Genomic DNA, 17,507 nt, shown 5'->3' on the forward strand with positions numbered 1-17,507 from the left:
ACCTGTTATACCTCACTAACCGCTCCAACAACAGCTGCCTGTAATCACACTCTCAGATCGGGTGTCAGCGTGGGTCGTGCTGTGAGTCCAACAGGACATTCATCACACATGCAGCTACTGTCGGTCACAGTCTGTAAACCCGATGGCAAGAAAGAGCTCTGTAAATCATGCTTTTAAATAAGTGCAGGGCACAGACCGTGACACTGCATGTCAGTATAAACGGCTGCTAACCAGCCGTACATAGGATCAGTAGAGGTACACTAAACAGTTAACAAGGCAGGACATATAATATAGAAAATCAAAGTAACACACAGACCTGATCCAAAGTAATTCAGTCTCAAGCCCACCACGCCTCAACGCGTTTCACCACCTGGGCTTCGTCAGAAGGCAGCTGTTGTTGGAAGTATGCTAATTTCATTAATATACTGTAAGACTTGCGGTTTGCTTCATCTGTGCAGCAGAGGGAATGCCCAGTGGCATCTATATTTATGCTATTTTTGAAGTAACCATTTAGTTGAAAAATGTATACTCTGTATTCAAGGGACATTCTTTTTATTAACCCTTTGAGTCTTGACTGAGATTTCCCTCTTCTGGTTACACTTTGCTCTGCTTCTTAGGATTGGTACTCTAGTACACCTATAGTATTGTGGTTATAGGTACAGGACGATTTCCACACAGACTGACATATATTATTCTGAATGTCTATTTCCCATGGTACATGGGGGATAGGCAAGTCTCTACCCACCCTCCCCCCAATTCGTGGGAGTTATATTTGTACTTCTCTCTACCTTGTTGTGCCCATGTCCATGTATGTTGTTTTTATTTTTAAATTTAATAAAATGATGTATTTTTATAAGGAGTATTAGCATCGTGTATATTCTTTTTTGGAGGATATAAGTGGATTTACTTGTAATTGTCTAGTTGCCTGCCTTTGAACTGCCTCTAACTTCTGAATGTCCTTTTTAAAATGTGGAGCCCAAAACTGGTTCCCATATTCCAGATGTGGCCTTACAAGTGATTTATAGAGGGGTAACAATACGTTGGGATCACGGGATCTAATCTCTCTTTTTATACATCCGAGAATCTTGTTTGCTTTAGCAGCTGCTGCTTGACATTGAGTGCTGCTGCTCAGCTTATTTGTAATGAGAATACCCAAGTCCTTCTCCTGTTCTGTAGTCCCGAGTTTACTTTCATTTAATGTATATGTAGCTATAGGATTACTGCGTCCTAGGTGCATTACTTTACATTTATCAACATTAAATCTCATTTGCCAAGTGTCTGCCCATTCTGATATCTTATCCAGATCTTTTTGTAATATTGTACTATCAAGGTGTTTTTAATATCCTACATAGTTTGGTGTCAACAGCAAAGACTGACACTTTACTATCAATCTCATCCACAAGGTCATTAATAAAGAGATTAAAAAGAATCCGTCCTAGCACAGATCCCTGCGGCACCCCACTGCTGACTGCAGCCCATTTAGAGAATGTACCATTTATGACTACTCTTTGTTTCCTATCTTTTAGCCAATTCCTTACCCAGTTGCATATAGTTTCCCCTAGTCCTTGCTTCTGGAGCTTTAATATAAGGCTATTGTGTGGTAGAGTATCAAATGCCTTTGCAAAGTCCAAATAAATCACATCAGCTGCATTACCAATATCCAGGTTTGCACTTACCCCCTCATAGAACCCCAACAGGTTGGTTAGACACGACTTATCTTTCATGAATCCATGCTGTTTCTCAGTTATTATATTATTTTCTGCAATATATTTTTGCATGTCATCCCTTAAAATGCCCTCAAAAACTTTGCATACTACTGATGTCAGACTTACTGGACGGTAGTTGCCTGGATCTACCCTCTTACCTTTCTTAAATATCGGTACCACATCAGCAATCCTCCAATCCTGAGGCACAAACAAGCGAGTCTAAAAAGATGAGATACAGCAGTCTGTCGATAATGGAGCTCAATTTCCTCAATATTCGTGCAAATGTATTGAGGCATTTACTGTACAGACTTTTCATTAGGCACCAACATTTCTGAGTTTAAAATCATTTTTACAGTTGGTCTTATAAAATATTCTAATTTTCTGAGAATGACTTTTGGGTTTTCATTGACTTGAAATAGATCACATTCTAATGACTATATAATCAATGCACGCTGAATATTGCTTATTTTATTTTTATTAAACAGATGTCTATTGGTAACTGTATATATTATAATTATAACGTAACTTGCTTTCCCTTTCTTGTTTACGTACTTGCCTTTACTTTGACTCTCGTGTTTTCTTGTTCAGTTTGTCAAATCTATATTTTCTCCCCATGTGAATTTTTATAAGTGGTCAACAAATTAGAATTTAAATAAAACATTTCTCAGCTTCTAGGTATGCTAATAAATTCTGCCTTTGTGAGTTTTCTGATGTTTTAAAAGATGACATTTGTGTGTAAAACATTTCTCTCATTCCAAACAACGGTTTCTTCCCTGTGTGAATTCTTTGGTGTTTAGCAAGACTTGAATGATGTGCAAAACATCTCCCACATTCTGAACATGAAAAAGGCTTCTCCTCTGTGTGAGTTCTCTGATGTGTAACAAGATTTGATTTTTGGTTAAAACATTTCCCACATTCTAAACATGAAAAAGGCTTCTCCTCTGTGTGAGTTATCTGATGTGTAACAAGATTTGATTTGTGTTTAAAACATTTTCCACATTTTGAACATGAAAAAGGCTTCTCCCCTCTGTGAGTTCTCTGATGTGTAACAAGTTGTGATTTTTGGTTAAAACATTTCCCACATTCTGAACATGAATATGGCTTCTCTCCTGTGTGAGTTCTCTGATGTATAACAAAATATGATTTACAAGCAAAACATGTCCCACAGTCTAAACATGAAAATGGTTTCTCCCCTGTGTGAGTTCTCTGATGTATAACAAGAGTTGACTTGCGTGTAAAATATTTTCCGCATTCTGAACACGAATAGGGCTTCTCCCCTGTATGAATTCTTTCGTGTTTACCAAGATTTGATTGATGTGCAAAACATCTCCCACATTCTGCACATGAAAAAGGTTTCTCCCCCGTGTGAGTTCTTTGATGTGTAACAAGATCTGACTTTTGTTTAAAACATTTCCCACATTCTGAACATGAATATGGCTTCTCTCCCATGTGAGTGCTCTGATAACTAACAGACTCTGAAGAAAATCTCTCTGTGTGAATTTTTGGGGGGATTTTTTGACAGTCTAAAGTTGAAAATTGATTCTTTCCTGTAATAACACTTCCATTTTTAATGCCTCCTTTGTGGCCTTTATTTTTCTTAATAGTCTGTGATGAATCAGAAGGTAGGACTTGTTTAATAGAATCAGATAATAGATCTTTGCTGTGAAAGGATGATGGTATATCTGGAACAGTGGGATTCACTTCAGTAATATCTTGTATAATATCAAGGTCATCTGATTTCAAAGCTGAAGATGTCAGTTGTGTCTCCAAACTCCAGGTACAGTCATCTGCCAATGACAAAAATGATTTTCAATAACATATTCAAATGTAACCACTTTACAACCAAGGACGTACTGGTACGTCCTTGGTCACCTCCCTCCAGTAATCCCCGCACATGTCTGCTCATTTGATCAGCAGGCGTGTGGCTAATCAGAGATCCACCTGCGACTGGTTACCACGTAGCGCGATTTAAATGGCTTTAGCGGATATCACACGTTACCTGCTGCCATCAGCGGCCCTGTGATGTGATCACAGGGTGCCAATCTATTGCCATAGTAGTGTGGGGTTAGCTGATGACCCGACACTGCCATGGCTCCCTTTCTGTGAGAGCAGACAGAGCGCCATCACTCACATGAGATGACCATTTCTGCTGATCGGAATGATGCTGCTCTTATCAGGAGAAATGCACAGGCGATTGGACTGTGCAGTGATAAGGTCCTTTGGGGGACTAGTAAAATAAATAAAAAATGTTAAAGAAAAGTTTTAAAAATATGAATTTGTGACGCACATCCGGCTTCGTTAGCGACCTCGTTGCGTGTGACACTTACCAGTGTCCGCTAACGATCCAAAATACTCACCAAATCATTGATTGTTGACACGTCGTTCCTTTCCCAAATATCGTGCTCATTTAGGACGCAGGTTGTTCGTCGTTCCTGAGGCAGCACACATCGCTACGTGTGACACCCCGGGAACGACGAACAACTGCGTCCTCCGGCAACGAGGTGGGAGTGACGTTCATGCGGCTGCTCTCCGCCCCTCCGCTTCTATTGGTGGCCCGCTGTGTGACGTCACTGTGACGCCGAACGAACCGCCCCCTTAAAAAAAGTGTTTGTTCGGCAGCCACAGCAACGTCATTAGGAAGGTAAGTTGGTGTGACGCCTATCGGCGATATTGTTCGCCACGAGCAGCGATTTGCCTGTGATGCACAAACGACGGGGGCGGGTGCTATCCCTAGTGACATCGCTAGTGATGACGCTGCGTGTAAAGCAGCCTTTACTGTCGATCTTATTCATTCTCGTCTAGACTATTGCAACACTTTACTGATCGGTCTCCATCTGACCAAACTTTCTCCTCTCCAATCCATCCTGAACGCAGCCTCCAGGGTGGTATTCCTGTCCAGCCGATTCACCTACGCCTCCATCTTGTGCCAGTCACTACACTGGCTACCTATCAGCTAAAGAATACAATACAAACTTATATCACTCACCCACAAGACTCTCCACAGTTATGCACCACCTTATATCTCATCCCTCATCTCTATCTATCATCCTACCCGCCCCCTCCGTTCCGCAAATGATCTTAGACTAACATCCGCCATAATACGAACCTCACAACTCCATCTCCAAGACTTCTCTTGTGCCATGCCAGTTTTCTGGAATGCACTACCCCAAAGAATGCGACTAATATCCCGCCCCCAAGTTTTTAAGCATGCATTAAAAACACATCTCTTTAGACAAGCTTATCATAACTTAATAACCTAACTCTCCTTTAACCAGCCTTCTAAATGCTATTCATAACCTTCTCCCTCCTACTTCTGTCCTCACATTCTTCATACAACCAATACCATGTAAGTGCACCTAAAAAAGTTTACGATCGGATCATTAAACTTTATATGAAATCAATAATTTATCATAATTATGGCCTGGCAAGATACAAGCACGCTTTACCTTTTGTGTCCCCCTCTTTCACCATAGATTGTAAGCTTGCAAGCAGGGTCCTCATTCCTTCTGTACCTGTTGAACTATATGCTACTTTGTTTTGTTTGTCTGTACAAGCCCCCACTTGATTGTAAAGTGCTGCAAAATATGTTGGCGCTATAAAAATAAACTTTATTCATTATAATTATCTGTGGACTTTTTTCATATTAGCCTGTCTGCATCTGTTATGTAAACCTAACTGGCTGTATTACCTATTATTTTACATTGGCCTTCTTGCACAGTCTATATGTATGTAGGCTTTGTAATATGGAATTGTTTATTTATTACTTGAAATTTTTCATGCATGTATTTTTAGTGCTATCAGTCTGCGGTCATTGTCATTACCCCTTTATGGTAAAAATTATTTGTTCCTTTATTTCTTCACTCAATAAATATTTATCAATTGTTTTACAATATAATCCACTTTTGTCCTTCGGTTTATCTATCTATACTAGCTGTGCCTGCTAGACCTGCAGTGACTCTCAATATCCTATTCCCGACCCCTGGGGCCATCTGTGGCAGTACCAGGACTCCCTAAAGCAGCATCAGGCAACTACCTTCCAGCACAAGCCTATCCTCACCATGAGAGGCTATAGTAAAGACAAGGAAGTCGCTTAAGGGGGCTTTACACGCTACGACATCGCTAATGCGAACTCGTTGGGGTCACGGAATTTGTGACACACATCCGGCCGCATTATCGATGCCGTTGCGTGTGACACCGATGCGCGATTTTGCATCGTTGCAAAAACGTGCAAAATCGCTCATCGGTGACATGGGGGTCCATTCTCAAAAATCGTTACTGCAGTAGTAACGAGGTTGTTCCTCGTTCCTGCGGCAGCACACATCGCTCCGTGTGACACCGCAGGAACGAGGAACCTCTCCTTACCTGCCTCCCGGCCGCTATGCGGAATGAAGGAGGTGGGCGGGATGTTACGTCCCGCTCAGCTCCGCCCCTCCGCTGCTATTGGGCGGCCGCTCAGTGACGTCGCTGAGACGCCGCACGGACCGCCCCCTTGCCCCCTTAGAAAGGAGGCGGTTCGCCGGTCACAGCGACGTCGCCCCCTTAGAAAGGAGGCGGTTCGCCGGTCACAGCGACGTCGCCGGGCAGGTAAGTATGTGTGACGGGTCTGGGCGATGTTGTGCGGCACGGGCAGTGATTTGCCTGTGTCGCGCAACAGATGGGGGCGGGTACCCACACTAGCGATATCGGGACCGATATCGCAGTGTGTAAAGCCCGCTTTAGTCACCCATGAGCATAACATAGCTAAAGAAATTTCAAGTTATATAAATTGTAATTATTTACTAAAACAAAAACCATTTACAATCTAACAGTAGACCTCAGAGTAGGAACCAGGAGGTCATGACGTTCAACCCTCTTGGTTCATTTAGCCTCCCGTATATTGGAATAATAAGCCATGAAATAATAGTTTGTAGGACAAAATTATACCAAGCTACTTCTCCATGAGTGGAAAAATGGAGGGTTTCCCCAATTGTTGTAGCTGAAAGACTTGATTATAAAGAGATATGGCTTCTGTAGAGTCAAAATAGTCATTTAGGCTAAGACCGCACTTTGCGTTCTCCTACTTGCAGTTCTAAACGCACGTTTTGGACTTAATTGATTTGACCAAAGTTGCCTTTTTCAGAACTTTAGCGCTGAAAACGCATGCGTATTTACCGCGTTTAAGATGCGTTTCAGCGCTTTTTACATGCTTTCCCCTTGCGTTTTGACAGATGCGTTTTGAACATGAAGACACTGCTAAATAAAGATTAAATAGTCAAACGGACTGAAAAAAGAGAAAAAAATAAGAAACATAATTTATAAATTATCAATGAAATTTCTTTAATTTCTTGAAAATATAGCGGATTAATAAAATTTATTTCAAAAATAGCAATAAAAACATAATTTTCACTAATTTAATTGTAGAACTATGTGTGTGTGTAAAGGGACATATTATTCCATTAATGTGTGAAAAGCATGCGTTTTTTAAGTTAAAAACGCAGTGTTTTTGCACCTAAAAAGCATGTAAAACGCTGGAATTTTGATGTTTGCAGCGTTTTGAAACTTCTCATTGACTTCAATGTTAGCAAAACGCTGCAAAAATGGCAAAAAGAATTGACATGCTGCTTCTTTGAACGCATGGTTTTTGCCACAAAATATGCAAATTAAACGCAGCGTTTAGAAACGCAAAGTGCGGTCTGAAAATCACCATTTACCATTGACTTTGCTGTAAAATCAAAACGCATGCCTTTTGGCATGAAAACGCTGCAGTTCAAAACGGACCTAAAAAGCAGCTGAAACGCAAAGTGCGGTCTTAGCCTTAGACTAAAGCAGAATACGGTAAATGCCATTTACTGACTATATGTTGTGGTATCACTATTTGTTTTAAGAACTTCCAAATGCAATGTTTGATCACTTCTAATTCTTTTACATTTTTGGTGAAATTCAGGTTGTTTTCTTTTTAATAAACGGAAAACAAATCAACCTAACATTACAGCTAATATAAAGTAGAATATGCCACAGAAAAAAATCTCAGAAACACTGGGATCAGATTAACCCCTTAACGACCGCAGGCGGTAAAATTACATCCTAGCGGTCATAGGGTTAATCTCCCTGCCGCCGGCAGCAGAGGAATATTGGCGTACATCTCAGCTGATTTATACAGCTGACATGTGTGCCTGCTAGGTACGAGCGGAATCGTTATCTGGCCGTGCCGTTTAACTTATTAAATGGCGTTGTAAAAAATTACCAGCGCCATTATAATCGCCATCGCGATACACGTTTACTTACCGCTGATACCGGAAGTCATATGACGTGATCACATGACTTCCGGTGGTTGTCATGGTAGCACAGGGACAGGGTCATATGAGGACTCCTGTAGCTCACATGAATCACTTACTGTTTCACCCAGCCGAGAGCTGTGTGAGATATGCTCTTCTATCTGCTGTTCACAGCTGTGTAGCTGTAATCAGCAGATATGAAAGAGTGATCAGACAGCTGATCCATATAGTGGCCTAGGGGACCTAGTAAAATAAAAATAAAACATTTTAAAAAAAAGTTTAAAAAAAATAAAAAAACACCCTAAAAGTTCAAATCACCCCCCTTTCGCCCCATTGAAAACTAAAGGGTTAAAAAAATAAAAAATATACACACAATTGGTATCACTGCGTTCAGAAACGCCTGATCTATCAAAATCTAAAATAATTTCATCTGATTGGTAAAATTATGTTTTTTGGTCGCCACAAATTTTGCACAAAATGCAATACCAGGCAATCAAAATGTAGCATCTGCGCAAACGTAGTACCATTAAAAACATCAGCTCAAGACACAAAAAATAAGCCGTCACTGAGCCATAGATCCCGAAAATTGAAACCGCTACGAGTCATGGAATATGGCGTAAAACGTGCGCCACTTTTTTCAGACAAACTTCTGATTTTTTATTTTTAACCCTTTAGATAAAAGTAAATTATACATGTTTGTTGTCTACAAACTTGCACCGACCAGAGGCATCACACCCACACATCAGTTTTACCATATAGTGAACACAGTCAATAAAATCTCAAAAACAATAGTGCTAGCGCACTTTTTTTTTTGCCATTTTCCAGTACATTATATGGTAAAACTCAAGGTTTCATTTAAAAGTACAGCTCGTTCCACAAAAAAACGAGCCCTCATATGACCATTTTCACTGAAAAATAAAAAAAAAAGTTACGTCTCTCGAAAGAAGAATGGCGAAAAAAAACCAAACGTAAAGCGCAAAGAGCAGGACGTGAAGGGGTTAAGCATTACAAATGTGTTATCATGTGAAGTGACAGATGTCAGATTGGAGAAATGGGGCCTGGATAGGAGCAGAAAACTGGCTGCAGTGGAAAGCCATGAAATAAGAGTGACTTTGGTACTAACTACTATAGAGAAAACTGTGACTATAGACAATAACACATCTAGTAAATGATCACCCTCCACCCCGACAGCCTTCACCATCAATGATTTAGTAACTAGAGGTGACACATCTGGAGTAATTACAGTATGTGGCTCGGGGGCTCTCGGCAATCCAAACTATTGTAGGGGACAATATTTTCTGTCAGATGAGTTTCTTGAAATAATATTAGACATTTATTTTCTGCCTCTCGGACTCCACAATGGACGACTCCAGTACAAGTTCTTATATAATGGACATTTGTAGAATTCAGAGAAAATATCTTTCAGGCTCTTAAAGGTAAAAATATCAGAACTTTATGTGTTAATTCGCTGTAGTACCTGGCGTTGCCCGGGAAAGTAACTGTCTGTCTCTCTCGCTCCCCCTGTCTGTGTCTGTCTGTCTCTCTCGCTCCCCCTGTCTGTGTCTGTCTGTCTCTCTCGCTCCCCCTGTCTGTGTCTGTCTCTCGCTCCCCCTGTCTGTCTCTCGCTCCCCATCTGTCTGTCTCTCGCTCCCCATCTGTCTGTCTCTCGCTCCCCATCTGTCTGTCTCTCGCTCCCCATCTGTCTCTCGCTCGCTCCCCATCTGTCTCTCGCTCGCTCCCCATCTGTCTCTCGCTCGCTCCCCATCTATCTCTCGCTCGCTCCCCATCTGTCTCTCGCTCGCTCCCCATCTGTCTCTCGCTCGCTCCCCATCTGTCTCTCGCTCGCTCCCCATCTGTCTGTCTCTCGCTCCCCCTGTCTGTCTCTCGCTCCCCCTGTCTGTCTCTCGCTCCCCATCTGTCTGTCTCTCGCTCGCTCCCCATCTGTCTGTCTCTCGCTCCCCATCTGTCTGTCTCTCGCTGCCCCTGTCTGTCTCTCGCTCCCCCTGTCTGTCTCTCGCTCCCCCTGTCTCTCGCTCCCCCTGTCTCTCGCTCCCCCTGTCTCTCGCTCCCCCTGTCTCTCGCTCCCCCTGTCTCTCGCTCCCCCTGTCTGTCTCTCTCGCTCCCCCTGTCTGTCTCTCTCGCTCCCCCTGTCTGTCTCTCTCGCTCCCCCTGTCTGTCTCTCTCTCGCTCCCCCTGTCTGTCTCTCTCTCGCTCCCCATCTGTCTCTCTCTCGCTCCCCATCTGTCTCTCTCTCGCTCCCCATCTGTCTCTCTCTCCCTGTCAAATTCAAATATGCTTTATTGGCAGGACCAAAATACAATTAGTGTTGCCAAAGCAAAAGAAATACAGTAAGTGTGGTGGGAGGGGATCAGGGTTATGGGAAGTTGGGGGCACAATTTGGGCTCTGAAAGTCTTTTAGGGGCCTTATGTTCCTCTCAGCTTAAGACAAGTGGTGACATATTGGGCGGCGATCTCCACCATTGATTCCTCTTCCCCCAGTAGGATGCGGACTTTCATCTCCTCGTCCATGGATGGAAAGTCCGGGGTATGAGCGGTAAGTTTCTGGAAGTGGGAGGCCCTCACTGCTGAGTATTTGTCACAGTGCAGCAGGAAGTGCGCCTCGTCCTCCAGAGCCCCCTGCTGGCAGTGCTGGCACAGTCTGTTCTCTCACGGCTTGTATGTCTGTCGATGCCGCCCTGTTTCCACCTGCCTGTCTTTGGGGTGGCGTAACCTTTCCAGATATGGGGCCAGAGTGTAGTCCCTCCGCAGTGACCGGTAGATGGTGAGTTTCTGGGAGTTCTCTAATTCACTCTTCCAGTCCTCTATGTATTGCATCTTGCAGCTCTCTGAGATCTCTTTTATTTGTGCTTTTGTCAGGGTGTGTTGCTGGACTGGCTGTCAGCGTTCCTGGCTTGCTCTGGGCTCTGGCTCAGCAGGGCTTTATGATGGTAGGAGCTGGGGTTGCTGTCCTGTATGTGTGCCTGGTGTGATAGCGCCCTCTTGTGTATACTGAGCCATAAGGGGAATCGTCCCACCTCTGCCCGACAGGCTATGTTTCAGGTGCTGCGATGGACTTGGAGGAGATATTTACAGAACTCCATGTGGAAGACTTCGGTTGGGCTGGAATCCCAATTTGTGTGGTCTGGGTAGGTCACTCTCCCTGTCTGTGTCTGTCTCTCTCTGTCCCTGTCTGTCTCTCCCTGTGTTTGTCTCTTTCCCTGTCTGTCACTCTCTATGTCTTTGCCTGTCTGTCTCGTTCCCCGTCTGACACGCCAACATTCCATTCAAGGGCGTGGCTGCGCATTGTGACATGCCAACACTCTTCTAAAGCTCTGGATGCATTGTGGCTCCTAGCTCCATTGACTTTAACGGAGGCAGGGGTTTTTTGCGAATAACTGTAAAGTGTGGGGTTAAAATTTCCCCTCAAAACATAGTCTATGACATTCCCTTTGTCACATGGGGTGTTTGAGCAAATTTTCGTGATTGTAAATGTGACGGTGCAGATTCCTTTAGCGGACATACACACATACATAAACTCAGCTTTATATAATAGATTAATATCCTTTTTTTTTTGCTAATTAAATTGTGGAAATCATGTGGGTGGGCTGCCCGGCCTCCATGTACCCACTGTGGGATAATTCTAACCTTCCTTATATGTTACAGTTACACGGAAACAAATTTCACTCCAACAGAAGGGCGTCCAATGCCCAAAATAATGGGGACATTGTTGGTTGGAGGAGCATGTGGTGGTCTAGCAGCAGAATGGTAACTATTTTCTATGGCCAAACTACAACCCTGATAAAGCAGCCACAGCCGGTGACTGAGAAGAATCTGTGACTTCTCTGCATTTAGTGGTCACTACTCACCTGGGCGGTTATCTGTAGGAATCTCCTCTTTACTCCGCTCATCACCCCTCACGTATGTCTCTGTAGTATTAATATGGGGCAGATCTTCCCCCTGAAACAAATATTGTAGAAGTCACAGACAGATGGAGAAGTCCCATCTATGATCAGCTCTAATCCTGCCATCTCCACCGCTCTCATTACACAAGTATAACACATATAATACTGGAGGATAAAACAAGACTGAGCACAAGACCTTCACAGCCGTCTACACATCATAGGGAGATTTCATGGCACCTTCTCTCCATCTACCTGATGATCCTGAGGAACATCGGGATCTTCTTGTTTACAGTCCTGTGGGAGAAGAGGACGGGGACATCTCTCTGGTGTTGTCCTCTTACTGGATAGACCTGGAGGAGACACATACAGGGACTGAATTCATTCCTTACATACAGATAATTATAGGCCGTGTGTATTTAGTCCTGTCTATTACCTGGTGATGTGAGGGGCTGGGGAACCTCCATCATGACGTCCTTGTACAGATCTTTGTGTCCTTCTAAATACTCCCACTCCTCCATGGAGAAATAGACGGTGACGTCTTCACACCTTATAGGAACCTGACACATACAATGATACCGTCACCCCCGATCCCTTCATAGCGTTACTGTATAATGTCCCAGCATTCCCAGCAGTGTCACCTCTCCAGTCAGCAGCTCAATCATCTTGTAGGTGAGTTCTAGGATCTTCTGGTCATTGATGTCCTCATGTATCGGGGGGTGAGGTGGAGGCCCCGTGATTGGGCTCAGGGGTCTTCCCCATCCCTCAGACACAGGGGCCTGACAGTGCTCACTAGAGGTCTTCTTCACTACTGTGTAATCCTGGTTATGGAGAGACACAGTAAGAAATCTCACTCCAGACATTTCCAGAGTCCTCACCTCTCCAGTTCTGTCCATCTGTTATTCCCATAGATAAGAATGATGTAATGTGACGTCATCAGAATCTCTCACCTCTCCAGTAAGCCGGAAGAGGATCTCTAGGGTGAGGTGTAATATCCTCTCCACCATCTTGTCCCTGTCCATATCCATCCTTCACGGGGCAATCAGGAGAATTCTCTTCTATAGAAGATCTCCACTGAGAGGATCCGATATTGTAGGGACCTGAATGGGGAGAAGATGACGATGTAACATCATAAAGAATCCGCTGTAATAATACAATTACTGGAGAGAATAAGGAGACACATATGAGACCATTCTGGGGGAACATTATACTGTGTGGGGGACAGAAAGGAACCGAGGACCGAGGGCAGAAACGGGCCAAGGACCGAGGGCAGAGAGGGGCCGAGGAGCGAGGGCAGAAAGGGGCCGAGGAGCGAGGGCAGAAAGGGGCTGAGGACTGAGGGCAGAAAGGGGCCGAGGACTGAGGGCAGAAAGGGGCCGAGGACTGAGGGCAGAAAGGGGCCGAGGACTGAGGGCAGAAAGGGGCCGAGGACTGAGGGCAGAAAGGGGTTGAGGACTGAGGGCAGAAAGGGGCCGAAGACTGAGGGCAGAAAGGGGCCGAAGACTGAGGGCAGAAAGGGGCCGAAGACTGAGGGCAGAAAGGGGCCGAAGACTGAGGGCAGAAAGGGGCCGGGGACTGAGGGCAGAAAGGGGCCGAGGACTGAGGGCAGAAAGGGGCCGAGGACTGAGGGCAGAAAGGGGCCGAGGACTGAGGGCAGAAAGGGGCCGAGGACTGAGGGCAGAAAGGGGCCGAGGACTGAGGGCAGAAAGGGGCCGAGGACTGAGGGCAGAAAGGGGCCGAGGACTGAGGGCAGAAAGGGGCCGAGGACTGAGGGCAGACGGGTTTCCTCACTTCCGGCCTCATAGTTGGGGCGTTTGTATCTATCAGAGGAAAAGGAACAAAAACTTCATAATTCATAGAAGTCAGCGAGAGAAAAACACCAAGAAAGTCTCAGAGGTGAAGGGGTTAATGCCCCCTGCCCCAGTAACTGGGAATCTCCACATACAGTAGAGTCTAGAATGTACACGCTCCTGACAGGTTATGGGCGTGACCGTTTGGTTTGGGGGCTTGATGTTCCTTCCTGTCCACTATAATCCTGCAGGCTTCACCCCACCCCCCCTGCACCACCCCTCCTATGGCTTCGTCCCCCCCCTGCACCCCCTTCCTGTGGCTTTGCTCCCCTGCACCCTATCCCCCCCATCTGGAGCTCTTACCCTCAGACCCCCGCTTCTATTATAATCAACTCCATGCCCACGTTAAGAATAATGTTTATTCTGTCTGGAAACATCAGGCTGCATTTTGAACACGCCCCATTACATGACAAGTTACGCCATACCTGTCAGGAGCCCGTACATTCTAGCATTTACCCTCCACACACCTCCACCTGCAGAGCCGCACACTAGATATATGGCTGCTCTGTGCTTCCAGGACCTGTGATGATGTCACATGGAGGGGAGGAGTCAGGGTCACATGATCAGCTCCTCAGTGTATGCAGGGCTCTGCTGTGCTGGGTGTCAGGTGCTGGATGAGGGGAAGTTTATGCTGTATGTGACCACTGGAGGGAGCAGCGCTGTGCTGGGATATACTCGGTGCTCGGACCAGTGGGAGCCGCTTGCAGTATATGAGTCTGGCACTGGGGGGAAAATCAGCACTATCAGATGTAGTGTGCTCAAGAAAAAAAAAAAAAAAAAATATATATATATATATACAGTAAAAAATAAAAATAAAAAAAAATAAAAATTTTATACAGTGGTACCTCGCCTAACGAGTGACCCACTTACCGAGAATTTCGCTTAACAAGCAAAGCTTTCTGTAAATTTATAACCCGGTTTATGAGAAAGTTTTGCTGTGCGAGCAAAATCCTCACCTCAGACACGGTTTCGTCCATCCACCGCGCTCTGACCCGCACTTGCAGTACACACACACACACACAAACACACACAAACACACATGCACACAGACACACACACACACACACACACACACACACAAACACACACATGCACACACATACAGTATTATGCTCACCTTACCTTCCGTTCCACCGCCGGTCTCATGGATCTTGTAGTTCCCGGGTACATCGCGACGTGCTCGCGGCGAACTACAAGTACCATGAGTCCGGCGATGGAACGGAAGGTAAGCATATAATATGTGTACCTTCCGTTTCATCACCGGCCTCCTGGGTCCTGTAGTTCGCCGCTCCGCTCCACTCCAGGCTATGCATCGGCATCCATAGCGACGAAGCAGGAACTTCCTGGTTCCTGTCACCGCTACTCAAAGGCAGCACGCTGGCCAATCAGAGGCAAGCGGCTCTGCCTTTGACGTCAGTGCTCTGGCAGGAAGTTCCTCCCTCGTCGTTATGGTAACCCGATATACGGCCCGCACCGGAGAACAGCAAGTCCCAGGAGGCCGGCGATGGAACGGAAGGTAAGGTGAGCATATAATATGTGCATTTGCGTGCGTGCTTGTGTGTTTGGGTGAGTTTGTGTGTGTTTGTATGTGTTTGTGTGCGTTTGTGCATGTGTGGAATAACAGAATAGGGGACCAGGATGGGACATTTAACTAGTTGTGGAACGAATTGTCAGCATTGCAATGATTTCCTATGGGAAATCTTGCTCTGCTGAACGAGTAACTTGGTTAACAAGCACAGTCCCAGAACGGATTGTTCTCGTTAAGCAAGGTTCCACTGTATACAGGGGTGTAACAACTGCAGTCGCAGAGGTTGCCACCGCGATTGTTCCTGGCATATTTTATAGAGAAACAGCTGGCCCCTATCATTGAGAGAGAAGCTCCGCTATTCCTTTAGTTTCAATCAGTAGCATAGCCATGGTCGGACTGGGCCACTGGGCTGCCGCGGGATCCCGCTGAAGGCCCCAGGTTCTTAGCGGTCGCCAGTGCTTCACATAGGGCCCGAGGCTGGTAATCACTGGCTGGACTGGGGGGCCTCGGGCGGCTCCACCAGCGGCAGTGTCGGGGCCCTGGGCGGCTCCACCAGCGACAGTGCCAGGGCCGCTTGTTTCTATGTCAGCCGGGGCTGCACTGCGCCTGCAATTGTTCGTATGCTGCCAAGGCCATGTCACAGTTAATAGACGTGGCCGCGTCTGCTGACTGTGACGTCATGCAGCGCCATGCAATGCTGGAGAGGATCATCAATGGACAGGGTGGTGGAAAAAGGAGCCAGTATGGGGCAGTTTAGGGGGCTGGGATTGAGGAACATAGAGTCCAAAGATGAGGGAACAAAGGGGTCTAGGATGGAAAACATTATTAAATAAAGGGTGCCAGGACGAGAGACATTATTAAATAAAGGGGGCCAGGATAGGGGTCATTATTAAATAAAGGCGGCCAGAATGGGGGACATTATTAAATAAAGGCATCCAGAATGGAGGACATAATTACTATATGGGCCCAGAACGAGGAACATACATTATTGTTTTAAGGTGGCAAATGGTGGACATAATTACTGTAGGGGTCAATTAAGACACATTGTTACTGCTGTTATATAATTTAATTTTGAGGATACTGTGTTCCATGGAGGAACAAAAGTCTGATGTAGTGTAGAAATTGGGGAAAAAGTGTGGAATGTGCTCTGGGAGTGATCAGCTATAGGTGACTGTGTGCTATTTTCTGCAGAGTCGCATCATGGCAGGAAGAAATCATGGCAGTCATACCCTGCACGGCTCCGCATAGTCCATGAAGGATCCTCATTATTCTTTTCCACTCCTTCGGAGGCAGAGGACTGGCTCCAGCTCCACCCGGGGTCAGGGAAACAAGCGCGCTGAAATTGTGCCCTCAATGGCGGATAATTTTGTCCTCCCTTTCACTGTGACTCCCCCTTTCCGCTGTCATTTTCCCTCAAGACATCCAGGACTTTTATATGTCTCCAGGGCTAAGGAAACGTGTTGGGGACTGATGCTGCCAGAATGGGAGCCCTAAATCTTGCGCTCCCACACCACCTATACCAGGACATTGTGATCAGTGACAGTATCCCCGTTGGTAATTGGGATGCTTAATAGGACTTTGAGAAGAGTTTCCGGAGCTTGTTGCTGGGTTTCTTGGTTAATAGTTATATGGTTATTAACATTAACCCTGTTTTTTACAGGGATATACATAATTCTGCTGGAATGCTAATTATATTTTATTGCAGGATGAGGTACGGCCGAGAGAAGTCTGGAAAAAAGGCTGGATGCTGGGGGAGGAGTAATATACATGACGTACAAGGTGTACATAACTGTGTCTGGGATCCTAGTCATATGGAGGAAGGACGCATAACATGGGGTCAGAATTAGTCTTTACAACTTGGAATGTCCGTGGCCTCAGGACCACTAAAAAACGGATTAAGGTTTTCTCCCAAATCAGGTGCTGTGGGGCTCAGCTGGTGACGTTAGTCGCAACTCATCTTACAAGGGACACGGCTAAGTTGGTGAAGAAACCATGAGTACAATGAGTTCCACATACATTTCACACCAGCTATTCTAGGGGTGTTTCCCTCTTGGTAGATAGATATGTTCGGTGGGAGGCCAAGGTGGTTAGGGAGGACCCGGAAGGGAGATTTGTATTTGTATCTATAGATTCCAGAGACTATATCCTATTATGTATAAAAAAAAAAACAAAAAGTGAGCCGGAGTATGAGATGGTATACATGGAACTTGTGAGACCATGTTCACACTGGCCATGAGACAAAGAGAAACCAAGGAAAAAAATTGTGAAAA

At 45.3% G+C, this 17,507-nt stretch overlaps 1 protein-coding gene across 1 annotated transcript; it reads right to left on the minus strand.

The window, feature by feature from the left end:
- Positions 1–2,174: 2,174 nt before the first annotated feature.
- Positions 2,175–12,666, minus strand: LOC142312297 (uncharacterized). Its single transcript, XM_075351229.1, has 4 exons — positions 12,296–12,666; positions 12,115–12,212; positions 11,827–11,917; positions 2,175–3,493 (listed from the first exon to the last, which is right to left on the minus strand). The coding sequence occupies exons 1-4, from the start codon at positions 12,426–12,428 to the stop codon at positions 2,355–2,357; spliced, it is 1,461 nt and encodes a 486-aa protein (XP_075207344.1). The 5' UTR covers positions 12,429–12,666; the 3' UTR covers positions 2,175–2,354.
- Positions 12,667–17,507: the final 4,841 nt, after the last annotated feature.

This window comes from Anomaloglossus baeobatrachus, chromosome 5, assembly GCF_048569485.1.
Source record: "Anomaloglossus baeobatrachus isolate aAnoBae1 chromosome 5, aAnoBae1.hap1, whole genome shotgun sequence".
In the NCBI taxonomy this organism is placed as follows: domain Eukaryota; kingdom Metazoa; phylum Chordata; class Amphibia; order Anura; family Aromobatidae; genus Anomaloglossus; species Anomaloglossus baeobatrachus.